The 27,632-nt window shown below is 48.0% G+C and overlaps 1 protein-coding gene across 50 annotated transcripts in view; it reads left to right on the top strand.

Moving 5' to 3' along the window:
- The window catches only part of PROM1 (prominin 1), a 132,058-nt gene that overhangs the window by 99,885 nt on the left and 4,541 nt on the right, over positions 1-27,632 (top strand). For 34 of the 50 annotated variants that reach the window (XM_084971576.1, XM_084971561.1, XM_084971581.1 and 31 more), the window contains 13 exons: positions 982-1,045; positions 4,635-4,794; positions 7,131-7,283; positions 11,827-11,950; positions 14,508-14,611; positions 15,828-15,912; positions 16,979-17,125; positions 17,740-17,811; positions 19,076-19,168; positions 21,902-21,955; positions 22,964-23,044; positions 23,176-23,244; positions 26,186-26,278. In XM_084971576.1, the coding sequence (XP_084827702.1) occupies positions 982-1,045; positions 4,635-4,794; positions 7,131-7,283; positions 11,827-11,950; positions 14,508-14,611; positions 15,828-15,912; positions 16,979-17,125; positions 17,740-17,811; positions 19,076-19,168; positions 21,902-21,955; positions 22,964-23,044; positions 23,176-23,244; positions 26,186-26,278 (1,299 nt within the window). The remainder of the gene's footprint in view (positions 1-981; positions 1,046-4,634; positions 4,795-7,130; positions 7,284-11,826; positions 11,951-14,507; positions 14,612-15,827; positions 15,913-16,978; positions 17,126-17,739; positions 17,812-19,075; positions 19,169-21,901; positions 21,956-22,963; positions 23,045-23,175; positions 23,245-26,185; positions 26,279-27,632) is intronic. The other 16 variants (XM_084971593.1, XM_084971592.1, XM_084971595.1 and 13 more) reach the window with 3 other exon arrangements.

Here is a 27,632-nt window from a genome sequence, read left to right as displayed (position 1 = left end):
ACTTCTGTATGTCTCGGGTGCAGCCCTAAAAAGACAAAAAAAGTTAAACATTAAAAACTTCTTAAACAAGAGTTCCCGTTGTGGCTCAGTAGAAACGAATCTGACTGATAATCCATGAGGACCCAAGTTCAATCCCTGGCCTCTATCCGTGGGTTAAGGATCCAGCGTTGCCATGAGCTGTGGTGTAGGTCGCAGACACAGCTTGGATTTCAAGTTGCTGTGGCTGTGGTGTAGGCTGGCGGCCATAGCTCTGATTGGACCCCTAGTATGGGAACCTCCTTGTGCCTCTGGTGCAGCCCTAAAAAGCGAAAAAAAAAAAAAAAAAAAAAAAAAAAAAAAACATGCTTTTTAAAACATGCTTTTGAATGGGTACAATTTATTTGTTTGTTTCTTTGTTTTGGGTTCCACCTGTAGCCTGTGGAAGTTCCTGGGCCAGAGATTGAACTCAAGCCACAACAGTGACCACACCAGATCATTAACCCACTGAGCCACCAGGGAACTCCAAGAATGGATACAATTTTAAAAAAGTCCTCTTTAAAGGGGAATATTTTTTTTAGACTTTTAATGACCATATCATGACCATTTCAGCTTTTAAGATGAATGTTCGTTTTTATTTGCTTCTCTACTCCAGCCTAAGTGAAAATGAATACTAGTGGGAGTTCCTTTTGTGGCTCCGTGGTAACAAATCTGACTTGTATCCATGAGGATGTGGGTTTGATCCATGGCCTCACTCAGTGGGTTAAGGATCCAGCATTGCTGTGAGCTGTGGTGTAGGTTGCACATGTGGCTCGGATCTGGCGTTTCTGTGGCTGTGGTGTAGGCCAGTGGCTGCAACTCCGATTTGACCCCTAGCCTGGGAACGTCCATGTGCCGTGGGTTTGGCCCTAACAAGACAAAAAAAAAAAGAGAGAGAGAGAGAGAATACTAGTGAATTGCTCTTGACTTATTATGTATATCAATTTACTTTGAACTATTTTTTAGGGCTATAATTATCTTTATACCATACCTGAGAGAGTGCAAAATGAAACTGTGAACATCATAGCAGGTGAGATTCCCAAGCCATTTGGTATCTCTCCTCATTAAGGGTTGGCTGCTTAGCACAAAGAAATGCATTGTTAAGAATGGTATTGTTGGGAGTTCCCTTCGTGGCTTAGCAGTAATGAACCCAACTAGGATCCATGAGGATGCGGGTTCGATCCCTGGCCTCACTCAGTGGGCTAAGGCTCTGGCGTTGCCGTCAGCTGTGGTGTAGGTGGCAGACCTGGCTCAGATCCCGAGTTGCTGTGGCTGTGGTGTAGGCCGGCAGCTGTAGCTCTGATTCAACCTCTGGTCTGAGAACTTCCATATGCTGCAGGTGTGACCCTAAAAAGCAAAACAAACAAACAAACGAAAAAACAAAAAAAAACCCCAAAGAACGGTGTTCTTTTTCTGTCTTAAAAAAGATATTCTCTCACTGAAACCTTAGCAACCAAACAAATATTATACTGCCTTCACCAAGTGAGGTGGATTTGTAAACATTATAATCCACTGATTAACCTGCCCCCGCCGGCCGGAAGTGGCCTGGCCGAGGGCCACAGTGCGATGGCCAGGCTTCCTACATCAGGAGCAATCAGGGCCAGCCACAGCCAGCGTTTACAGTTTGAGGGTCCCATTTTGATTGTGTTCCCTGTAAATTTACTTTATTTTCTAATGTAACTTAAAATGCCTTTTTTTAAAAAAAAGTATACTCTGTATAGGGATTTATTTGTCTCTTTAGGAAAATGTGCTGTGACCTTCTGATGCCGATGTAATGCTACTTTAGGGTCTTAAGGTTGCTTACAATCTTGGAGAAGCTGAGCTGATGTTGAGAGAGTCCCCCTGGTCTCAAATGAACCGAATCAATGTTGAATTCAGGTTATGGTTTCTGGGGTGAATGTACAGAGAAAGAATGCAGGGTAGGCAGATCTTTGTGCAGGAATTGGGAAGAAACCAGGAGCGTTTGCTAAGAGAAGACACCTTTGATGCTGTTGTCGATTAAAAAAAAAAAAAAAAAAAAAAAAAAAGCACAATGTGAGAGTTCTGAGTTACGTTTGATTTGCGGCAAAATGAGGACTCTAGCCCGGGACGCAGCATTTCAGATAGCTCTGAAATACCGCCCCAAAGAGGTAAGAGGGATGTCGGTAAATGTATGATTTTGGTGGAGGGGGAGGTCCATGCACCCGAGCACACATGTTGCAGAAGGTCGCTGCTGGTCTCCTGAAGGTCACTGCTGGTCTCGAGGAGCAGTTACCATTGAAGGATTTTAGTGCTCTTCTCGATACGAGAAGATGCAAGAATTGGGCTCAGCAAATCTTCTCCTGCAAATGTCTTAACTGTTTGAACACCTGTTCTGCCAGTTTTCCCAGAGCGCAGAGCGCCTCCCTCCTGGTCCCCCCCCTGAGCTCCTTTCAGGGGGTGTTGAGGGCCGGCCCCTGCAGTGGCTCATGATTCAATCCGTGTAGAGGCGGATGGCAAGTGCCAACCTCCAGGTCACACTATGTAAGACTGTCTTCTCTCTCTCTCTCTCTCTTTTTAAGTCATCTATTACTGCTTCTTTTTATCTGTTGACTGGTTTAAAAATGTTGTTTTACAGGCATTTGATTTTTCCCCCCCAAGAATGTTCTTTCAACCCATTACGACTTTGGATAAAAGGGATTTTGTCCTACTACATGAAATGTGGCTATTTTGTGGGTTCCCTTCCGTTTAATCTAAGATGCTGCTTTAAAATATGAAGATACCACACATAAAGTTCACGCTTTCCTAGGCCAGCCTCTGAGGGCAGACCCACACTGTGCCTCTGATTGCCACCTGCCTGCTAATCCCTGTGTTTACTGTTTTTTGTTGCCCCTTTCTGGACCTCTTCTGCCAGATACCTGCAGCCCACCCTTGTAAGTCTGGCCAAGCGAGGCGTGCGGTTTGTGTGAGCGAGGCCCGCTATACACAGTTTCATTCCCCGGTCACAAGCCAGAGTTTTCCCAAATCCGAGCGAGTGCCACGAGGCCAAAGACCCAGCGCTAATCTTCATGTCCTTCCAAAACAGATAACCCTTGGCTCCCCTGTCGTGAGCCCTCCTTCCTACCCAGCACACATATTTGGTTGGAGTGCCTGCCGTGTGCCAGGCGCTGCTGGGCTCTGGGGATGGGAGATGAGGAAGGCCTGCCCCTGCCCAGCCTTCAGCTGGGCATGTATAGAGATGTCCTTTATCACCCTCTGCCAACGTGGTCATCGGAGATGAGGAGAGGGCAGCGGAAGTCTTCCTGGAGGAAGCAACCTCCCAACAGAGGCCCAAAGAGGGTATTTGCTGAGAGAGGGCACAGCCCCGTACAGAGTCACCAAGGCTCTGGGCTTGGGGAAGGCAGCACAGCCCGAGAAGCAGAAGGGGCTGGATTCTGAGTTGAGAGGGGGCGTCTCCAGACCACGTCTCTCAAACTCCCAGAAACCCCAGGGTTCAAAAGCAGACTCGCAGATCAGCCCACGCAGGATGCGCAGAAGCCATTGAGCCACTGTGAGTGCTTCTCCTCTGAGCTCTCGAACTTTCATACCGAGGTGAACCACCGACTTTGAAAAAGATTCCCACGGTTGCTGTGTAATTTCCCTGTGGACCGTGCTGCCACCTCCCCGCAGTTCCACAGGGGCCCTGGGGTCCTGGTGTGAGGACGGCCCACCTTGTTCCTGTCGCTGCAAAGACATTGATCTGCTTTTCCGGCTCAGGGGACTTGGAACTGATTCATATGTTTTTAGTATGTCCCCGTCAAGAGTCCCGGTGGATAAAGCCACCTTCCGATCTTGTGTGAGTGTCGGACCAGGTGACAGCCCCCATCCCTGGTGGCTTTGATCCCTGGACCTGACATGACAGAGGAATACTTTGCAGAAAACTGGAACTTAGCTCCTCTCTGAAAGATCGGGATGGATATTAACAGGAACACGTTGACCGCTGGGAATACGGTTGCTTTTTTGCATGTAAGAGACACAGATGGACTTGATCATGTCTCCGTTTTTTTGGAATCAAATAAAATGTTGACAAAAATGTCACCTGGGGCCCCTTGTTCAAAAACTTGGTCCTGGAAAATTAGTGTGTTCCCAAGTGCCATTCTGTAGATGGAAGAATTATTATACTATGAAATTATTTTTCCAAAATCACTTAAGTTTAACAATTAGATCAACCCGAGTTTTTTCATCCCCCTTCTAGTGCTTTCTGAAAAACAGACAGGTGGGCAGGTGATTTAATCCCCTGAGCCTCAGCGAGTGAAATGGGACTAAGAAAAGCGTTAACATTTACAAAATATGCCTGGCCCGTGGTAGGCACTCAGTACATTTTAATCACTTGATACTTTTTTTTTTTTTTTTAGTGAAATAAGTAGAAGAAAACTCTGGCTTGATTTCAGCACCATGTCATTAAGGTCAGCTCTCATCAGCTTGCTGTTTTGTTAAGTAATTGCTTTCCGATGGCCTTGGCTACATTCATGCTTGTTCTAGAACTTTTTCATGCTTTGAACACACATACATAACATGGAAAAAAACCAAAAAGGGTTCACACTTTTCAGTTGAGTTCCAAAACACAGTTCCTGTTTCCTCTAGGTTTGAAAATGCATAACTGAGCCATCTTTTGTTTCCAGATGTCAAAAGGGCCTTGAATTCCATTGGTTCAAATATCGAAACTGCGAGCCAGGGGTTTCCTATTCGGGACAGGCTGTCGTATTTCAGTAGCTACCTTAAGAAAGCGGAAGATTACATCCACCGCTATTTACGTGTGTTGGAGGAATATGATCTATACAGGTGAGTGCCTCCTCCTCCGAGCAGGTCCACCAGGAGAGTGAAACTTGCAATGCAATAGGGTAAAAATCTGACATTTTAGCCAGAATGATCTCATGAGAGCAGATTGTACAAAGACATCATAATGTGTTCCATGTTCACTCTGGTTTATGCTCATTTAAGAAACCGAAGAGGGGAGTTCCTGTCGTGGCTCAGTGGTAACGAATCCAACTAGTATCCATGAGGACACAGGTTCGATCCCTTGTCTCGCTCAGTGGGTTAAGGATCCGGCGCTGCCGTGAGCTGTGGTGTAGGTCGCAGACGTGGCTCCGATCCCTCATTGCTGTGGCTGTGGTGTAGGCCAGCAGCTGTAGCTTCAATTTGACCCCGAGCCTGGGAACTTCCATATGCCACGGGTACAGCACACCCCCCCCTCAAAAAAAAAATTGAGGACTGGACGTTCTTGAGCCAAATGGTCAATACTTTACAATTTTGATGTCTTTAGTGGCTTCCGGAATCTTGATTATAATTATCGAAGGCGTGTATCAGGATTTTAAAGTGTAAAAAGAATTAAGAAGGTATTTGGATAGTATTTTTTTCTTTTTTGTTATAAAATAAATATATAGAGAAGTGGGTTCTTACAGAAAGAGCATCCTTGGAACCAGCAAGTGGTCTGAAGCGGCTGTCCTTCCCAGCCATTTGCCCTTTAGAAAAACGCTAATGGTAGGGTCTGGCTCTGGGAGAGGAGGCTGGTCCCCTCAGACAAGAGGGCAAGGGATGGGGAGACGTGGAGGCTCAGGTATTTCCAGGGGCGTGTAAGATGCACGCTCTGCTCTGAAAGGCTCAGCCCCACGCCCGCCCACGGGAGCTGCACCTACTGCCCAGACCCACGAAAGTTCCAGAGACTTCCGTTCCTCACTTGGGTTATGTATTATGCAAGAACCCAGGCTAAAGAATAAAGTAATAGCAATAGTCGCTCGCCTTTAGGAAAGAATCACGATATGCCTACCACGTGCTGACCGCATGGATCTCTTTTAATACAACCCCCCCGGGTCGGGTTCTGCCTAGAAGACCGTTTCATAGACAAGGACATTGAGCTCAGGGAGGTAAAGTGACGTATTTAAAGCTGATGACAGCTTTGCAAAGGTGGGTTTTCCAGAACCTACCTGACCTTGCCCTTAATTATCCATCTGTAGTCAGCAAGCTGTTTCCTCCTCAGTGGCTTGGCCACCCCAACAGGTGTCAGGACAAACCTAGGACAGACCCTTTCTCAATGAAGTTACAGCTTCATAGAGGCCAGGGTCTCACAGAGGGAAGGGATGGTACAATGACCTGCTGACAAGCCAGCTCCCCCTTCCTTCCACCCCCCTCCCTGCCCTCAGACTCTTAAGAGTATTTTTAAAAGAAATTTCAGGAAGCCCGATGAGGCATGCATTCACTGTCCAAGGCCAGGTTCCATGGCTTATTTAATTTTGTGTCTTCGGTGCCTGGAACAAAACCTCACAGGATGGGTGCTGGTGGCTATTATTATAGTTATCAAATTTGTTCTTAATTGAATGAAAGGCTGTAGTGGCAGCTTTTGTTGCAGAAGTAAATTCTTTTTTTGTTTGTTTGTTTGGTTGGTTGGTTGGTTGGCTTTTTCGTTTTTACCGTTTTAGAGGCTGGAGAGCATTTCCACCCTTGAATGCTCCTCGGTTGCTGGAAAAGGTTGATGCCCATTCCGGGAATGTAAGACTTAACTGAGGATCCATTATCCAAAAACGGCTCGCAGGACCTTTCCAAATTCGAGTCTTGCATTCTGCAGGCATTTGATTTAGGACACTCCTAAAATTCTAAAATATTCAGTGCGCTCATTACACAGAGCGTTTCTGGCTCAGTAAAGAACAGCATTCTCTCCGCGCTTCCCAAATATTCCTGCAACCGCAAAACATTTTAAAGAAAGACTGGGGGGAAGACCTCCCTATTTCTTTATCTGTGGTCTAGTCATAGACTGTCCACATCTCATCATCATTATAATAAGTACGTACAGCATCAGGGACCGTGGAAAGATGTAAAGTCTTGAGGGGTATGGGCCTCAGTAGCCTTGCTTCTGGGCCCCATGGAAGTAAAGCCAGGGAAGGAAACAGTAACCCCTTGGCCGCTGAGAGTCCGGCAGAACCAAGATGAACTTCACCTTGGTTGGACCGGCGAACGCGAGGTGGAAAGGGGTCTTTTCACAGCACCGTCCCCCTCTGGGGGGACGGAGGGATCTGATATTTGATTGCCGAGTGGTACCCAGCTGTTCCCGCACGGGTCCGACAGCTTTAGTGTCGTGAGGATGTCACCTCTTACGTTTGCTAACACCGTGCTTGCCCCGCCAGGTGGCTGGGCTGCTTGGTTGCCTGCTGTTTGCTGACCCTCATAGCGACTTTTTACTCCCTGGGCTTGCTGTGTGGCACATACGGCTACGACCAGAGCGCCAGCCCAACCGGCCGAGGCTTCATCTCCAACACCGGAGGCGTCTTTCTCATGGTGTGAGTGTTTGCCCTTCCTGGCTGTGTCGCTGGGTGGAAAGGCAGGGAGGTGACCCTGGTGGGACAGGGACCCGGTGACCTCTGGGTCCAGCCCTGGGAGTTCCAGTGAAGTAGGCCTCCCGGGGGCGGTTTGGGCAGTCCCATGAAGCATAAAAAGCGAAGGAAAACTCTAGATTGATTACACTTTGATAGACAAGGTTAAAAGCAATGTTTATATGAATATGAATGTATATGTGGTGAGCTCCTCTTTACAGCAGCTATCAGGGAAGTTACTTCCAAGTTTTCTTTCTTTTTAAAAAATTTTTATTTTTAAAGTATAGTTGATTTACAATGTTGTGTCAATTCCTGCTGTATAGCAAAGTGACTCAGTCATATATATATGATTCTTTTTTTCTTATTATCTTCCTTCCATCATGTTCCATCACAAGTGATTAGATGTGGTTTCCTGTGCTGTACAGCAGGACCTCATTGCTTGTCCATTCTAAATGTAATAGTTTGCATCTACTAACCCCAAACTCCTAGTCCATCCCACTCTATTTGCTTTCTTCATTCTTAATTCTTTTTTCCTCCATATCTATCTGTCTGTCTATCCATCTACCTATCCATTCATCCACCCATCTATTCATCTATTCATTCACCCATTCACCAGATACTTGCTGAAGACTGACCTGGTATCAGACACTGTTCTGTAGGGTCAGCCAGCTTGTTCACTTTGAACCTCTAGAAACTTGATTTAGAACAAGAGGTTGTCCACCTGGCACCCTTGGGAGTTCGACAAGTAGCCTAAATTGGTGATGAGATCAGGTGTGGTACCAGCAAACAGTGAGCCTGCAGGGGACTGAAGCAATTGTCTCTGTTTCAATTGCATTCATATCTTTCCTATCCAAGTTCATGTTTTTGAAGGAAAAAACTACCAGGGTATAACAGCATAGCGAGCATGAGATGGGTGGGACTGGAGATGGAGCCAGAAATGTAAACCAATAACCAAGGCTAAAAGCTTTAAATTAGCTTCCCAGAGGGGAAGCTGTTTGGATTCCAACTCAATATGCTCTTTTTTTTGGGAGTTCCCGTTGTAGCTCAGCAGATTAAGAACCTGATGTAGTGTCTGTGAGGATTTGGGTTCCATCCCTGGCCTCCCTCAGTGGGTTAAAGAATTGCCACGAGCTGCGGTGTAGGTCGCAGATGCAGCTCAGATTTGACCCCTAGCCTGGGAACTTGCATGTGTCTCAGTGGCAGCCCTAAAAAAGAAGCAAACATTCACTTTTCTGATAAGCTTATGGAGAATCAGTGGTGGGGGTTTTAAGGGGCTGAAAGCCCATCATAAAACTGCCAGTCGTAGCTCTTGAAACAATGCCCAGATTATCCAGACCTTTGAAGAAAAGCTAATGCCAGATGTTGCCAGGGGCAGTTTCGGCTGTTGCAGGTATTTCAGAGAGCAGTTTGTCAGGCTCTAGGAGGGGCCATAAGGAGACCATGGCCCTTGGTCTGGTCATTTCCATTTTCGAGGACTTATTTCGAGGGAATAGACCAAACGATGGAAGAAGCATCCTGAGCAGAGAAGCATTTTCACCGTGTTAGCGCTAATAGTGAGAGGCATTCAGAGTGGTGTGAAGTCAGCTCCTGGGGGGGGGGGGGGGCTGGGAGGGTGGGCGGGGATCACGTGACCACCGAAAGGATAATGAGGTTGTCTCTCCCGGACACTGCAGTTTCTAAGCTGTCCAGCGAGCGCCCACAACATCATGCATGTGTCATTATAACCGTGTGAGTCAAACTTTTCCTATCGAGTCCGGATAGTATTTTAGGTCCTGCTGGCCACATGCAGGCTTCGTTGCGTCTCATCCTTCTGTTCTTGTTTTTTCTTCTTCTTCGTCTCCTCCTCCTCTACAACCCTTTTTAAGCACAGCAGCCATTCTTATGTTGCTGACCTTACGCAGCAGGCCCCTGGCAGGAAGGGGCCTTTTCCTGCTCTGGGTACCTGCGTTGAGAAAGCAAAGGCTGGGAATGTTGACAGCATGCTCATTGGAGCAGCGGATTTGTTTTGAAGAGTTAGTTTTGTTTTTGTTTTTTTTTTTTTTCTTTTTAGGACTGGACCCATGGCCTATGGAAGTTCCCAGACTAGGCGTCACATGGGAGTCACAGCCACAGCAACGCCGGATCCGAGCCCCATCTGTGACCTACGCCGCAGCTTGTGGCGATGCTGGATCCTTAACCCACTGAGTGAGGCCAGGGATCGAACCCACATCCTCATGGATACTAGTTGGGTTCTTAACCTGCTGAGCCATAGTGGGAACGCCACACCTCTCTTGGAGCTTTTGATCATTTGTGTAACTCTAATATTCACACCCACGCACATGCACACACACCAAGGTGCACGGCTGGAACTCTGCTGCCCGGCAGAGCGCTCGCACGCCTTTCCCTTCTTTATACCTTTCCGGACTCAGTCACCCTGTCAGTCTGAGAAGGTCCGGCCTGATCGCGGGCCCTCCAGCAAATAGAGCTGGTGCACGCGTTTCTAATTGTGCCCTGAGCACTTGCCCTCCTGCCCCGAGGGAGTGCTGTTGGGACATCAGCCTTCACAAATCTAAGGGCCCTTCCTGCTGTGCACCAGCAGCAGTGTAGGGTGGGGCTCTTCCATCTGGATTGCTTTTAGAGTTTGCTCTCACCGGGCAACTGAGCACTGCTGGAGAGAAGTCACCCAACAGGGCATATTAGGATCCCTACAAAATTACGATTCCTCATCTCAAGTGGACTCTCCAGAGCCCTGCAAGTTCCTTCTTCCCTGCCTCCCACACCCCCTCCCTCCCTCCCTCCCTCTCTGCCTGCCTGCCTTCCGCAGTGGCCTTTCCACTCTGATACGCCCATGCTCCTTATTTTCCTCTTCTCTTGGCAGATGGCTTTCCCTCTTTCTTCATGGAGAAAGTGGAAGCCATCACCAACTTTCCACCCCCAAACCTCCAGAAGCACCTGCACTCACACACCTGCCAAGCCAGAGGCAGAGGGGTGGCTCCATCTCGGGCTGTCCCCTGCCTGCTGTGCTCTCAGCCCACCCTGCCCACTGTCCGAGGATGGCATGGAGCTCCCTTCTCTCTCTCTCTTCATCCTCTTCTCTCAAATGGTGACACCCCCCAGGCCCAGTCTTAAGCTGCTTCTCCCTCCAACCCCAGCCCCGGATCAGTCACCATTTCTAAGCTGCTGATTCCCTAAAGTAGACTTGTCATCCAGGCGTCTGTGCTCCAAACACCCAGCGGACTCCTCCGCAGCATCTCCTCCAAGCCGTCTCCCAGGCAACGTGACCAAAAGTCCATCTTCCCTTCCCTCCCTGTCCCTGCTGCTGACAAGCCCTGGCACCTGCCACCCCTGCCCCCATCCCTCCACCTCCAGTGCAAAGTCCTCACCGCGTGCCGCTGACGCCCGGGTCATGCCTCCTTCACCCGCTAACTCCGCTCCCTGATGCTGATGGTGTCAGCCCACCATCCGGGTCCAGAAACAGTCTGCTCAGTGGCGTCCTCCTCTACCTGGACACCTGTCCTTCCATCCTTCCTGCTCTGCCTAAAGGTCTTCAGCAGCTTCTTCCCTGGATTCCCCCAGGCCTGCCCAGGACTCCCCTCCCAGCCTCTCCAGCTGCCATTCACACTGCCCGCTCCCTGCCATCTCTCGGCTGCAAAACTACGTCAGCCCTTTCAGGGTCCTAAGAGTACCTTTCCCACCATTGGCTGAAAAAAAATGCACACCCTAAAAGTTGAGAGCTCTGTTTTATCTGAAGGACTTCCTGGGGACTTAAGCCAGAACACAGCCTCTCACTGCTCTGAAGAGGTGAGGGAAGAGCCAGGATCTGTAGGAGTTTCTGCAACAAAAACCAAGGAGTCAGAACATCCAAAGATGACTGTAAATGAAAGAAAACCAGACATCTCAAGCTAGGGAATTTAGTGCTTTGCTATGTATGGGAAGATACAAAGGTCGGAGCTCACTGAAATCATTGCTGCGACGTGCACCTCAGCTCTCTGGGGCTGGCATCCTTTGCTTTCTCATCCTGAGTCTCCTGGGGGCCTGGGGTTGAGGTGGGGGCACTACAGCGGCTGACCACTAGGTGGCGGGCATCCATCCTGTTTCCTTCCTGAGTTCCCCCAGGGCTCACCTTTGGGCCACTGTAAGGCGATGGCTTGGTGGCTGCAGCCTCCTTTGTTCCCTGATAGGGCAGCCCTGTTTTTCACTGACACTGCCTCACAGCCTCCTCGCTCACTAGAAAGCCTTAGTCCATACTGCACAGACTCCAGAGCCCACCTCTGACCCCCAGCGCTGGGCTCCAGGCAGGTCAAGGACTAAGTCATATGTGTCCCTTAAAGAGGCGCCTGGGACTGGAGAATGCAGCGCTCACGGCTTCCTGTCTGCACTCCTGGGGGCGCTGACTGTTTAACCTGCAGGAAATTGACGTCGCCAGGTCAGTTTATACACTGAGCAGATGGAATGAGAAGTCCTGGTAGGCGTTACTGAATGACGCCTTGTAGAGTTATTAACTTTCTTTCTGTTTTTTTTCCCTCCCCAGCGGAGTTGGATTTAGTTTCTTCTTTTGCTGGCTATTGATGACCCTCGTGGTTCTTTCTTTTGTCCTTGGTGCAAACATGGAAAAACTGGTCTGTGAACCTTATCAAAGCAAAAAGTTATTCCAGGTAAATATGGTTTTCATGCCCACGACGAAGGGCTTGGGCCAAAATTTGTTGTTGTTGTTGTTGTTGTTGTTGTTGTTATTGTTGTTGTTGTTGTTGTTGTTGTTGCTATTTCTTGGGCCGCTCCCGTGGCATATGGAGGTTCCCAGGCTAGGGGTCCAATCGGAGCTGTAGCCACCGGCCTACACCAGAGCCACAGCAACGCGGGATCCGAGCCGCGTCTGCAACCTACACCACAGCTCACGGCAACGCCGGATCGTTAACCCACTGAGCAAGGGCAGGGACCGAACCCGCAACCTCATGGTTCCTAGTCGGATTCGTTAACCACTGCGCCACGACGGGGACTCCCTATTTTTTTTTTTTTTGTTGTTGTTGTTGTTGTTGTTGTTGTTGCTATTTCTTGGGAGGCCAAAATTTTATTTCCCCGTATCTTGTAGGTTTCTCCAAGCGCAAAAGATGAGGAGTTGGGTTTGCTTGTGTTTGTTTGTTTTGGCTGTGCCGATGGCATGCAGAAGTTCTAGGGCCAGGGATTGAATCGGAGCCACAGCAGTGACAATGCCAATCCTTAACCCAGTGAGCCACCAGGGAACTCCAGCAGTGGGTTTTTATTTAATAAGTTGAGATCCTTTTTATTTGTCAGAGAAAAAAATATGGCATTACACTTGACCCTTGAACTTCAGGGGGTGAGAGGGCTGACCCTTCGTGCACCCCGAGTCCTCATACAGCTTATGCTCTGCTTCCGCATGCATGGTTCCTCCGTAACCCCTTTCTTGCACTCAACCAGCCTCAGACCACATATACTGTAGTATTAGCTGTTGAAGAAGTGTGCACAGTGGACCCTTGCAGTTCAAATCCATGGTGTTGAAGGATCAACTGTATTCTCTTTTTTTTTGGCTTTTTAGAACCACAGCATATGGATGTTCCCAGGCTAGGGGTTGAATCAGACCTATAGCCGCTGGCCTACACCACAGCCACAGTAGCACTAGATCCGAGCCGAGTCTTTGATCTACCCCACAGCTCACAGCAACGCTGGATCCTTAACCCGCTGATCGAGGCCAGGGATCGAACCTGAATCCTCATGGGTGCTAGTCTGATTCGCTTCTATTGAGCCATGATGGGAACTCCTGTATTCTTTTTTTTTTTTAACATAAGTGAAATCAGTACCGGAAATTAAGGCCTGCTCATCATTGTTGATTGTGCTATTGGAGGAGAATAAAATTCTCCTCAGTAATAGTTCCTAAATATAGCTGAGAATATCAGAGGATAAATGCCTGGGTTCCTTAACCATGATTCCAGAGATTTCAGACATTTCAGAGAGTTTCCCAGATGAAGCTGCCACACAGATGGCTTGAAGCCCCCCCCCCCTTTTTTTTGGTCTTTTTAGGGTTGCACCTGCAGCATATGGAAGTTTCCAGGCTGGGGGTCCAGTTGGAGCTGTAGCTTCCAGCCTATACTACAACCACAGCAACACCAGATCCGAGCTGCGTCTGCAACCTACACCACAGTTCACAGCAACGCCAGATCCCTGACCCGCTGAGCGAGGCCAGGGATCGAACCCACATCTTCATGGATACTAGTCAGGTTTGTTACTGCTGAGCCATGACAGGAACTCCTGACGGCCCTAAATTTGAAGTACAAGAGACTGATAAATAAACACTTCCTAGCTGATGAGGTTGTTACAAATTGAATTTGAACTTCACTCTCTCCCCCTTAAACCAAATACTTCAGACTCTAAGGCATCAGGTTCAAGTTTAGCTCCATTGATTAATCTACATGGCTGTCTCCTAAATTTGGATTTTTAGTGTTTTTCTCCAGATTCTGATTTTTTTAAAAAAATTCTGTTTTCCTGTTTTATTGTGTATGTTTATTCTCCTCAAATCTTTTATGAAATCAGAGGAATGACTGCTGAAATAAACCAGTTGTGGTAGTATTTTAATTACTCAGTTGACTGAAGGAAATCAAGTTGGGAGCATCAATTTGTCACATTAGCTCCATTTGGCCTCTTGAGGAAAAATAATAACACATCGAGCCAGACTTCATCATCTTTGGTACTTTGTTAAATTGTTAAAAAGGAATTCTTAAAAAAAAAAAAGAGGATATTTTGAAACTGTCTACACACTTCAAGCATATATACAGTTGTGTACTAATCAGCTCATCTTAAAAATATATAATGTGAAGTGGAAAATGTCCCAGATTTAATTCCTTTAGTCTAGAGACAAGTAGTAGAGAATTGAGTCTCCTGCTTTGTGGCTTTCTGTTAGCTATTCTGAATCAAATTGTCTATTTTTATCCCATTTCTAGTATGTTTATTTTACTAAAATGAAATGTTTCCCCCCAACCAAAAAAGCAATCTCCATACCTACTGGTGCTGTCCAGTGGTTGATCTGTTTATTCTAATCGCACTGTTATTTTCTGGTTGTGAGTGGAAAATCAGTGAGGAAAAAACCATGATATGAAAATCCCCCAAATTCTGTATATTTAACAGATGATGCCTTTTATCATATCTATGTATATTACTGTAAAACTGCCATTAAAAAAAAAGGTTTTAAATCTGTTCTAGGTTTTGGACACACCGTATTTACTGAAGGAGGATTGGAAATACTATCTCTCCGGCATGATATTCGACAATTCGGATATTCAGATCACTTTTGAACAAGTTTACAGGTAGTGATATTGCATTTTGCATTTTTTTTTTTTTTGGTACGTGGATGCTATTTTTCTATAATGAGACTTTTGCTTTCAGAGTACCTTTAATTTTAATGATCAGACTTTCCCATTTGCTAGTTGCAGAATTAATCCGTTCTCTAGTCTTAGCAGTAAGACCAAAAAAGATGATAATCCCTCTCCTGAAGCCTTCTAGGAATGAGAATGGTGCTGTCCCATTGTCTCACTCACTGGTGAAAGTGACCCTAAAATGCATTGATGGGAAAACTTGCTTAGGAATCTTCCTGCCCCAAGAAAATGCCATAGAACAAGAATTCATTGTATGGGTCCATTGAAAGGAATGATCAATAAACCATCTCTAATCAGAATAGGCGGTTGTGAGGGGGGGGGGCGTTGTTTGTTTGTTTTGCTATTTTAGGGCTGCACCCTCGGTATACTCGGAGGTTCCCAGGCTAGGGGTCTAATCCGAGCTATAGCCGCCAGCCTACACCACGACCCCAGCAATGTGAGATCTGAGCCACCTCTGCGATCTACACCACAGCTCACGGCAATGCCCGATCCTTAACCCACCGAGCGAGGCCAGGGATCAAACCCACATCTCCATGGATCCTAGTTGGGTTCATTACCACTGAGCCACATGGAAATGTCATGGCTAGATGTTTAAATAGAAGGATGTAGTAATTACCAGTCCTGTGTTTTGTTTGTTTGTTTGTTTTGTTTTGTTTTTTGTCTTTTTGCCTTTTCTAGGGCCACTCCCACGGCATATGGAGGTTCCCAGACTAGGGGTCGAATCAGAGCTGCAGCTGCCGGCCTACACCAGGGCCACAGCAATGCGGGATCCGAGCCACATCTGTAACCTACACCACAGCTCACGGCAACACTGGATCCTAAACCCACTGAGCAAGGCCAGGGATTGAACCCGCAACCTCATGGTTCCTAGTTGAATTTGTTAACCACTGAGCCACAACGGGAACTCCATTACCAGTCCTGTGTTATCTGTCCCAACCATGGCTGTTTAATAAAGCAGGGATTGAGGTCAGGAATCATGAGCGCTGGGCGAATTCACGTGGCCACAGGTGATGGCCTGTGCTGTCAACACCCACTTGCCACATCTGTGTTCAGAGATTACACAGAGAGGAACAGTTAGCCTTTCTCTCCATCCTTAGCAGAGGACATCTGCTTCTCTGGATCCTGATCTCTCTGTTTATTCCCTCAGTGATTGCAAAGAAAATAAAAGCATTTATGCCACACTTAAGCTAGAGCACGCCTACAATATCACTGACCAGGTCAACATTACAAAGGTGAGTCATTAGAACCAATCAGGAAATTAGCACATTGCTTTACTAATTCAGTTGTCTTTTTAAAATTATTATTCCAGTTTTGTTTTTTTTGTTTGTTTTTTTTTGTCATTGTTGTTTTTTTGGTCTTTTTAGGGCTGCACTTGCAGCATATGGAGGTTCCCAGGCTGGGGTCGAATCGGAGCTGTAGCTGCCGGCCTACACCACAGCCACAGCAATGCAGGATCTGAACTGCATCTTCGACCTACACCATGGCTCATGGTAACGCTGGATCCTTAACCCACTAATCGAGGCCAGGGATCAAATTCACGTCCTCATGGATTCTAGTCGGGTTCGTTAACTGAGGAGCCACGGCAGGAACTCCCGGTTGTGTTTTTTTTTTTTTTTTTTTTTAATTGAGGTGAAATTCACATAAGACATCATGAACCATTTTATTTATTTTTTATTTTTTTGTCTTTTTGCCATTCCTTGGGCCGCTTCCACGGCACATGGAGGTTCCCAGGCTAGGGGCTGAATTGGAGCTGTAGCCGATGGCCTACACCAGAGCCACAGCAACATGGGATCTGAACCACGTCTACAGCCTACACCACAGCTCACGGCAACGCTGGATCCTTAACCCACTGAGCAAGGCCAGGGATCGAACCTGCAACCTCATGGTTCCTAGTGTCGGATTTGTTAACCACTGAGCCACGACGGGAACTCCCTCATGAACCATTTTAAAGTGACTTTAGTACATTTGTGAGGCTGTGCTCCCCTCCCCTCTGTCTAATTCCAAAACATTTGCAGCACCCTCAGCCACTTCAGGTGCCTTTGGGATGACCTTGCCTCTTGATGCAGTGTTAGTCTGTTCCACATCCCACCCCCTCACACAGTGCTTGGCGTGGGGCACAGGGAAGGGGTGGGGGGGCGGGGGGAGTGGGAGGGGAGAGAAGAGGACAAGAGGTGCCAGTTGGGTGCATGTGTATTTGGCTTCTGGTCTGTGTAATTGTATTGCTCCTTTAAAGCCGTAAGTATGTGACATTCTTGGAGCAGCGTGGACTGATAGCACCTTTTCTCTTTTATGATGCAGTATACCGGAGACATATACAGCAGTTTTGAAAATATGAATATAAGTATTAAGAATGTAATGAAGGTGGATGAGGAAGGAAGAAGAAACCTGAGGGCTTTCCACTCCTTAGAATTAGACAAAGTAGACTATGCTGCCATCATGGCTGAGGTATGATGCGTGTGTTCGTGTTTGTGGAAAATGACAGCACTGCATCTGTATAGGTTGCATTTTTTTGTATTTATTTTTGTTCTTTTTTTTTTTGAGGTGAGATTCACATAACATAAAATTAACTCTTTTACTGAGTGAGCAACTCACTAGCATTTAGTGTAATTGCACTGTTGCACAACTCCCATCTCCATCTAGTTCCACGGCGCCGTCATCCTTCCAGAAGAAACCCCTGTTCCCGTGAAGCATTGCTTTCCTCCCCATTCCCAAGCCCTGGCAGCCGTCACCCTGTGTCCTGCTTCTATGACGTTACCTTTCTGGATATTTCCTGCGAATGGTGTCATGCAGTAAATGACCTTTCATGTCTGAGGACCTTAACCAGTCCCTCTCATGCAGTGTGTACCTTATAACATGTATCAGTACTTTATTTCTCTTTAGGGTTGAATGCAAATAACACTGTCTTATGTGGATAAATGTGAATGCAGAGGTGTCACCTACGGCAGAGTGTCTGGCTTACTTTATGGGTACCATCCGGTGGTCACCCTGTTGCTTATTGCATGTGGTTGAGGTTTAAAACTCCCATGTCCCTAACACGGCTTTTTCTGCCTCTTTTGTAGACGGCTAAACCTCCCACACAAGTGAATCTTCTGACATTTGCAGATAATCTAGATGCAAAGGCCAGTAATTTGGTGAGTTCAGACGGTCGGGGTCAAGGCTGTCCTTGCCGTAGATGTCCAAAGTCAATCCCCTTCTTAGAGAAGCTGTGCAAGAGGCTCCTTACACCAAAAGGTAGTTTGTTTAAAAGCGCCTCTGCACATGTTCAAAGTTCCCATCAGCAGCCACTGCCGCGTGGCCCCAAATCCCGTGAGCGTGTGCGTGTTTCCAGGAGGCTTAGGGGGCGGGCACCCTTTCCCAGCCTCTGCTCGTGGTGCTGCTGTCTTCCTGCCTTAGCACCGTCAGCCCCTCTACCACCAAACACCCATGTGCATGCTTTTCCTGCTGTGTGGGGAGTGGTAGCAGGACGTGGGAGGCAGGTTCCCTTTGGTGCTTTGCATCGCCAATAGTTAAGTGGATAAGGGGAGGGGCCGAGACACCATCCAAACCCCATAAGCTTCCCTGTCACCAGCGCCTCTTCTGGCTGGTGACTTGCAGCTGTAACCAGTCCCTTTCCCAAAGCAGCAGAGCATGGCGATGGGGAACCTGAGCTCTGGAGGAAGACCAGAAATGAAATCTGGAGTCAGCCACTTCCCAGCTATGGGAACCTGGGCCATGATATTTTGATTCTCTGGGCCTTAGTTTCCTCATTTATGGAATGGGAGCTGTAGGAATGATTGTTATACCCTGTTGGACTAAAAACTGTTCATGTGTGGGTTCAAGAAAAGTTTTTTCAGTTGAGCCTCAGCTTTCCCATCTGTAAAATGGAGCTATAGCCACGGAAAGTGATTTTCCAGCGGCTATAGCACAGCGAGGTGGGGGAGGGAAGGCAGCCGCTGGCACTCAGAGCCCATGAGTGTGGGTTGTGGCTGAGACTTCATAGTTCCTTGATTTGAAACGAGGTGTCTTGGAGTTCCCTTGACACCAAGGAAATGACACAACTCGTTTCACAGTGGAAATGAATCCAACTGGTATCTGTGAGGATGCGGGTTCGATCCCTGGCCTTGCTCAGTGGGTCGGGGATCTGGAGTTGCCATGAGGTTTGATGTAGGTTGCAGATGTGGCTCAGATCTGGTGTTGCTGTGGCTGTGGTGTAGGCCGGCAGCCGTAGCTCCGATTCGACCCCTAGCCTGGGTGCCACCCTAAAAAGCAAACAAACAAACAAACAAAAAAGTGTTTTGGCGCTGTCCCTGCTAGTCAGCCCCACACCGGCCTCATCATCACTTAAGTGCTGCTGCATATACTTGTCGGAGTCTGGAAAGGTGGTACTGATGCTTATGTACTTTATTCTCTTGGTAGACCCCTGGAAATTTGAAAAACTCCCTGAGAAGTCATGCAGAAACTTTAAGAAGGATTCATGACGTCCAAGTCGTTCTTTTGCAAAGATTATTGGTAACAGTCCACAACCCCTGATGTTTCACTGTGCCCGGGGAAACTCCATTTCACGTAGCCTAATGACATACTAGCCTCTCACGTGCAGGTCAAATGCCATCAACCTCAGGCTAAGAAACGGAGCCGTTTTTTCCGATTCCCGTCGTGGCTCAGCAGTTAATGAACCCGACTAGGATCCATGAGGATGTGGGTTCGATCCCTGGCCGCCTTGATCAGTGGGTGAAGGATCCGGCATTGCCGTGAGCTATAGTGTAGGTCTCAGAAGTGGTTCAGATCCCACGTTGCTGTGGCTGTGGTGTAGGCTGGTGGCTACAGCTCTGATTCGACCCCTAGCCTGGGAACCTCCGTATGCTGCGGGAGTGGCTTAAAATAGCAAAAAAAGAAAAAGAAAAAAGACATGGAGCTGTTTTTAAAATAAATGCCAGGGGCTGGGCTTTGAAGAAGACTCAGTTTCAGTTGTCCCCGCTCCTCCTCTGCCTTTCCCGGGGTGCGAGCCCTTAGCTTCAGCTCTTTTCCTCATTATGGTGCACTTGTTCCACGACCTTCAACGGCCTCGCCTCAGCCACACCGCGGCTGAAGCGCTGGTGTGCTGCCCAGACTCCCTCTTACGTTATAATTATCAAACCCCTTGTCTCCGTGCCCTGCCAGGAAGTGTGTGAAGGCCTGACCGTGTCCTTTCTTCCTCCTCCATGTAGCTCTGCTCCCTGTTCTGACGTTCTTTGCGCCTCTCGTGCATCCAGCCGTCTCGATTTTTTTTTTCTTTTTCTTTTTCTTCTCATCGCCTTCTGGCTTCTTTCCTAAAACTTAGGCAGTTGGTAGCAGAGGCAGAACCTGGCCTCTGCTGTCAGGTCGGCTTGTTTTCACATCTTGCTTCCGTCCCCCTAGAGTCTTGCAGCCTTCCGTTTGCTGGTTCTCAGACGGTGGGAACGAATGGATCTTGCCACGCTGTGACCTGGCACTTGGAGGTGACGGGTCTGATGTTTCACAGGGACTCTGCAAACAGGAGCCAGTACCTCGCGCTTGTGTGGGGAAGCTTGTTTGCATTGTCCAGCGAAACCTTGCTACAGACTCAGCCTGCTCGGGTTCCCAGCAGCTGACTGTCACTCCTCTCAGGTCTGGCTGCTCGCTGCTCCAAATGCAATACTCGAGAGAGAGACAAATGTGGCTAGAAAGGGACATCGCCTTCCATCAGCATGCTGGCCATCCGGGGTGATGGCGGACTCAGGGTCCACCCCAAACCCTCTCCGAAGAGTCTGCTTGGCGGTGAAAGCTTTTAAAGGGAAAGAGGGAAGTTATCTGCAGTTAATCTTGGAGATAGAAGGTCAGGGTCATTACCAACCCCACTGCGTGCCGGCTTACGTGCAGGCTTGTCAACTGCTTCTGAGCTTTCTTTAGATGCTGTCTTGCTCACACGGTTTGTTCATGAGATTACTGAAGGGGAGGCTGGGGAAGAGGTCTGGCCCTCTGTTAATGACCTGCTCCTCGTTTCCACTTCATTGATCTAGGGAAAGAATCAAGTTTTTCGAGGCATTGTGTCAACAGATCTGAAAGTTATGTTAGGACCGACACGTGACTCCAACTTCAGAACCTTCTAGAACTAGCTTTTACCATCTCTCCCTCTTCATTTTTCCCCCTAACTTTCCTTTTTTTTTTTTTTTTTTTTTTTTTTAGGGCCACACCCACAGCATATGGAGGTCCCCAGGCTAGGGTTGAAGCAGAGCTGTAGCTGCCAGCCTACACCACAGCAGCAGCAATGCAGGATCCGAGCTGTGTCTGCAGTCTGCACCACAGCTCGTGGCAATGCCAGATCCTTAACCTACTGAGCGAGGCCAGGGATCAAACCTGCATCCATCCTCATTGGTTCTAGTCAGCTTTGTTTCTGCTGCGCCACAATAGGAACTCCTCCTCCTGACTTTCTGGTTCATGCAGTTCTCCTCTAGAATTTTTTTCATTGGTGTGCTGTGCTCATCACAGTTCTCTCTCTGCTGGACTTGTTTATGCTTAGCACAAATTAACGTTTTCAGCTGGGTCTGACCTGTTCCTTAAATGCTTCCCCTCAAGCTGATACCAGTCTCCCTGGCCTTTTCAGGGCTGGGGCAACCTGCAGTTAAGCAAGTTATTCTGTAGGTGTGACCTACCATCTAAGCCAGGGTTAGCAAACCATGGCCTCAAAAACTGCAGCCCTCGGACCCCATCCGGGCTGCTGCCCGTTTTTATAAATAAAGTTTTATTGGAACACAGCCACACCCACTTAGTTTACAGATGATCTGTGACTGCCTTTGGTTACCAGGGCAAGGTTGAGCGATGAGGGCAGGATAGGTATGGCCTCCGAAGTCTAAAATAGTCATTCTCTGGCCCTTAAGTGATAAAGTTTGCCAGTTCCTCGTCTAAGTCATGCAAATGAAGCAACTCTTGTGCAGCGGGTTTTACTGTAAGCAATACCTGCTGCTTTGAGCAAGCCCGATTCCAAACGGTTTTGCACATACCTTTCGTGTAACTTGGTGCTCACTGAAGCTCTAGAATACGGATCCAGATTTTCCTCTCCAGGGTTTTTTGTACCCAAGGTACGTGAGGTGCATGTTGTTACTGGTGTCTGTGGTTTTTTTCTAGAATGAACCTGTTACAGAACAGAGTCAGATTTGCTGGCTGACTCGGGGCGGGAGGGCCACAAAGCATGTCATCTCACAGCTTCTTGTCACAGGTTGGGGAACATGATCTATGTTTTTTCACCAGAGCGCTGTGTACCAATGCATGCAGGAACTTCAACAGAAAACCACTGGATTGGGGGTAAGGACTTGTTTGCCTTTTCTGTCATGGGGTCTTGTTACAAAAGCACACACAGGCGTTCCCATTGTGGCTCAGCGTGTTAAGAACCTGACATACTGTCCATGAGGATGCTGCTTGGATCCCTGGGCTTGCCCCGTGGGTTAAGGATCTGGCGTGGCTGCAAGCTGTGGCGTAGGTTGCACATGCAGCTCGGATCCAGTGTTGCCATGGCTGTGCCATAGGCAGCACCTGCAGCTCCCGTTAGACCCCTAGTCCCCTTCTGTATGCTGTATATGGAGCCCTAAAAAGGAAAGAAAAAGGAAAAGAAGGAAAAAAAAAAAAAAAAAAAACCACACACACACAGACTTTCAGAGATGTAGGTTGTGGCAGGGACTTTAGGTGAAACCAAGTCTTGGTTATCCACTCATTTTAAACCTCCCACCATCTCCTTTCTGCGAGGACGTCTGTATGCATGCAAACTGCATCCTGGCGCGTTCTGGGGACACAGGAGCAAGCCCTGTTTGGGTGTGTAGGATACAGGTGTAGAAGGCACATCAGTCATTTTTGCAGAGGTTTTGACAAACAGCCTCCAAACCTCAGCACCTTTGAACCACAAACTTTCGTTCTTACTGTGGGGTCGACTCCACATCTCTTCCCACTCAGAGACCCAGCCTGAAGGAGCAGTCCTGGGCCACCTTGTGTCTTTGGAGTGGAGGACAGAAATTCAGCGGGTGAATAGAAACACAGGTTGCCCTTTAAATCACTGGGCAGAACTGGCACGGTGCCACTTCCTGTTCATTCCGTTGGCCAAAGCAGTCACACAGCCAAGCCCCCCATCGTGGGCAGGGGGGACCTCTACTTCTCTGGGGACCCAAGTCTGGGAGGGGATCACTAATTACGAACAACTAGTACAGTCTTCTTAACGAGTCAGTTGTGGGGTGTGGGGCTGAGCTAACGCAGTACTCATGTTGGCATGTAGACTGTCCCCGCGAGATCCCTTTGTCCCTTGATGGCATTGCTGTTTTCCAGGTGAGAATGCAAAATATCCTTTTCTTTGTGAATGATACTCAGAACTTTGTCACAAACTTGATCACCGCAGTCGTTCACGAAGTAAGTTTTTTTAGAAAAATAAGGATGCCAATGCCAATGCGTGCGTGCGTGCGTGCGACCGTAACCTCATGGTTAAATGGAGGGCAGTAGAGTCATTTTACTGGTTTTACTACCCTTTGCTGTCTTTCCAGGAAAGGAGGAAGTATGTGACTACGATACTGAGCTACTTCGAACAGTATCTGCAGTGGGTCAAGCACTCGGTAAGTGGTTTATCTCGTGGGATCGTCTGTTTTCTAGGATAAGATCAGGAGGCAAGCCAGTGAAATTTGCAGTCATGAGATAGGAGATAAGCAAAAGGACCTTGAACGTGGGGGCCGAGAGGGGAGGCACCGTAAGACTCAGCGAAGGTGTGGTCCCCGCGGGGAGGGCGGCTTCCTGGGGCTGCCCCCTGGAGAGCTCACCCCTGTGTCCTTCTGCAGCTCCCTCTGCTCAGCACTGTGGGGATCCTGGCCCCCTGGACTGTCTCCCCCATGAACCGTGAGCTCTTTGTGCTACGGTTCTTGACATTGTGCTGTGTACACGCCCTGGGCAGCTCTGACCCTGCTGTGTTGTTGGTGTGTCAGGGTGGCTTAAACGACAGGAGTTTATTTTCTCACAGTCTGGAGGCTGGAGGTCCAAGATCAAAGTGTCTGCAGGTTGGTTTCTTTGGAGGCCTCTCTCCTTGGCTTGTCGGTGGCGTCTTCCCTCCGTACCTGTCTCTGTGCAGATTCCCTCTTCTATATATATATATATATATATATGTGTATATATATATATATTTTTTTGTCTTTTGTCCTTTTAGGGCTGCACCCGTGGCATATGGAGGTTCCCAGGCTAGGAGTCTAAGTGGAGCTGTAGCTTCTGGCTTACACTACAGCTGATGCAACTCGGGATCCGAGCCTCGTCTGCGACCTACACCACATCACAGCAACACCGGATCCTTAACCCACTGAGCAAGGCCAGGGATCGAACCGAAACCTCATGGTTCCTCGTTGGATCTGTTTCTGCTGTGCCACGATAGGACCTCCAGATTCCCTTTTCTTTTCTAAGACAGCAGTCCTGTTGGATGAGGGCCCATCTTAGTGATGCCATTTTAACTGAATCGCCCCTTCCAAGACCCGTTCTCCAAAGATGGTTGCATTCGGAGCTACTGGAGGCTAGGACTTGATCATGGGAGCTTTGAGGGACACAGTTCATCCATCGAGTTTGGTCTCCATGAACATATCGAAAGTTGAGGAGGAGAGCGAAGTGTTCAGAGGTGCATGTTGCTCCCAGCATGTGACTTACGGAGAATTACAGTGTCTTGAAAAATGCCTTTGGGGGCGTTCGCTCTGGGTGCAGAGGATCGATCTCTGGCCCCGTGCAGTGGGTGAAGGATCCGGTGTTGCTATAGCTGTGGCATAGGTTGCAGCTACAGCTCGGATTCAGTCCCTGGCCCAGGAACTTCCATATGCCACAGATGTCGCCAAAAAAAGAAAATTGCCTCTGGGAGTTCCTTTTGTGGCTCAATGGTAATGAACCCGACTAGTATCCATGAGGACAAGGGTTCGATCCCTGGGCTTGCTCAGTGGGTTAAGGATCCAGCATTGCTGTGATGTAGGTTGCAAATGTGGCTTGGATCCCGTGTTGCTGTGTCTGTGGCGTAGGCCGGCATCTATAGCCTGGAACTACCATATACCACAGGTGCAGCCCTAAAAAGCCAAAAAAAAAAAAAAAAAAAAAAAAAGAAAAGAAAATGCCTCTTGTTTTCTTGGGCTTTAGGCCAGATCCCCACTAAGGATTATCCCACTGGGGCTGTGCTTGCAGCTGAGTCACCTAGCAGGAGCTGTTAGGCAGGATGGACTTTCAGAAGTCTAGCGACTCGGGAAAATTTAGGCCGCCCTGAGCAGGCTTTTCGCGTTCGATTCCCGACCCCTCCCTGTGTGAGCCACTCCTCCCTTCCTCGTGCCCCACCCACCCTGTGTTCCAGCCACGCTCAACCTAAAGCTCTCACGTTCTAGGCCAAGTACCTGGTTCTCCTTCAAGGCCCCACCTTGATGTTCGAGCTGACCCCCCAGCCCCCACCCCCCCACCCCCCAGAGGCGAAGACCTCAGGGTCATCTCAGTGCAGGGCACACGTTCAGGTCAGCAGTGGGGAAGCAGATGCACTGTCACCATCGTCACTCTGTGTCTCCTCCTCTTGACAAAGGACCGCGTTTTGGTCACACTCATCCCCGCGACTCAAGGCAGAGACCCTGAAGCCAAAGCAAATCTTGACAGAAATGGTTAAATCCTAAGGAGGCCGCGTGTGGGAATATTAAATGCCATTGGTACAAAATGAGTCAGAGCTATACCAGGCGACTTGGAGAGATGGGCACAGGGTGTCAGTAAGAGAGACAAGCAAGGTGCAGAAAAGCATACAGAATAGGACCCTTAGCCCCCTTTTTATTTTTTAAAAATTTTATATTGAATATAGTAGTTTTATAATGATTCAGATGTACAGCAAAATGATTGAGTTACACCCATATTATATATATATATATATATATATAGTGTACATATATACTTATTCAGCTTCTTCTCCATTATAGGTTATTACAAGATATTGAATATAGTTCCCTGTGCTTTACAGTGGGACCTGTTGTTCCTCTATTTTATATATAGTAGTGTGTATCTCTTAATCCCAAATTACCAATTTACTCCTCCCCCTCTTTCCCCTTTAGACCATAAATTTGTTTTCTATGTGAGCTGTGGTGTGGGTCGCAGATGCAGCTCGGGTCTGGCGTTGCTGTGGCTGCAGTGTAGGCCGGCAGCTGTAGCTCCAATTAGACCCCCAGCCTGGGAACCTCCACAGGCTGCGGGTGTGGCCCTAAAAACCAAAAAAAAACAGAAGTTCAGAAATTCCAACCTTGCAAGGCACTGGGCTGGCCTCGTGTATGCTTTCATTCTCTCGGGAGTCCAGGCGGATGGTCCCTGCTGTTCTAAATAGCCAACGGGGGAACTGAAAACCGAGGCCCGGAGAGAATGGGCTCTTGCTTTCATTGATAGGCCGCTGACCTCTCCGGGAAAGCGGCTGTCCACTCCCCATAACCAGAGGGCATCGGGATGTGGTGAATGGCATGTCTAATTCTCCTGGGATGTTGTGGCTTTGGCTCAGCTCGCCTGTGTTTCTTACGCTCGTAGGTCACCGAGCAAATCGCAGCCTGCAAACCGGTGGCCACCGCTTTAGATTCTGTGGTTAACATCTTTCTGTGCGGCTACGTCATTGACCCCCTGGTAAGAATCTCATCTTTCAAAAGAAGAAGATGCAATAAACTCATTACTTTTGCTTTTTTTTTTTCCCTCCCAGGTTGTAGTTCACACTATAATATCGCATAATCTGACTGATTCTGTTACAGCTGTAGAATCCATGACCTGGAATCTAAAATGTAGATGAGGAGTTCCCTTCGTGGCTCAGCGGAAACGAATCCGACTAAGAACCATGAGGTTGTGGGTTTGATCCCTGGCCTCGCTCAGTGGGTTAAGGATCCGGCATTGTTGTGAGCTGTGGTGTAGGTCACAGATGCAGCTCGGATCCCGAGTTGCTGTGGCTGTGGCATAGGCTGGCCGCTACATCTCGCATTCGATCCCTAGCCTGGGAATGTCCACATGCCGCAGATGTGGCCCTAAAAAGCAGGCATAGGGTAGAGCTGGATAGGATAGGATAAGATAGGATAGAATAGAATAGAAGGTAGATGAATGTGTTCTGATACTTTATAAGTTAGAATTTTTAGTACAGAAGGCAGGAGACCTGCATGGAGAAAACTCCCGTTTGTCCAGAACCATTAGAAAGGGCGTCAGCGGCGTGCAGGCTGCCGGTATGCCACAGGAAATTTGGTGCAACTATATGTGTAACCCTAAAGCTACAGCAAACTCATTTTAAAGTTTGAGTTACAAGCCCTCTGAGACGTTAGCACTGAGTGGTGAGTTCCAATGAGTCAAGTTTATTCCTCAGCTGTGTTCACTCCTCCGCACACACTGACTGTCTCCGTAAGTCAGTCCCCTTTACTCCTTTCACTTAAAGCACCTCAGCGGCTTACTCTCAACATCTCATGAAGATCAGGATCCTTAATGTTTTACACTAGGCCCTGCAAGTTTGGGTACCTGACCGTGGCCACATTTTGTGCAATTTGACCACTTTTCTCACTGTGCTCCAGACACGTGTTTTCTTTCATTTCTTTAAAAACATCTCAATTTCCCCACCCCAGGGCCTTTGCACGTGCCGGTTCCTCTGCCTAGAAACTGGACGCCTGCTTTTTCTCTCCTCCTCTCATTGCTCCCCTTCATGCCTATATCCCACCCAGCTGACTCCTTTAGGTCTTGTAAGGTAACGGTGGAGAACACAGACTCTGAACTCAAATTCCACATCTGCATTTTCCGAACTCTATGACTTGGAAAAATTTTGATGGTTCAAAGAGAGATTACATGCAAAGCCCTTCACCGCATTCCTGGTACATGAACACACGCCTGGTGATCATTAGCCACCATTCAGTTTTTGGGTCCTAGCTCAAACATACATTTTTTTTCCAGGAAGCCTTTTCTGATCTTCGGAACTAGATTGGACTCCTTTTTCTACACTTCCATGGAACTT

Source organism: Sus scrofa, chromosome 8, assembly GCF_054392235.1.
Source record: "Sus scrofa isolate SSC_HxYL_T2T_F1_AM1 chromosome 8, Sscrofa_HxYL_maternal_Yorkshire_Landrace_v2.0, whole genome shotgun sequence".
Classification (NCBI taxonomy): Eukaryota; Metazoa; Chordata; class Mammalia; order Artiodactyla; family Suidae; genus Sus; species Sus scrofa.
Note: the sequence above shows the minus strand (reverse complement) of the source record. Positions and strands in the feature narration are given on the sequence as shown.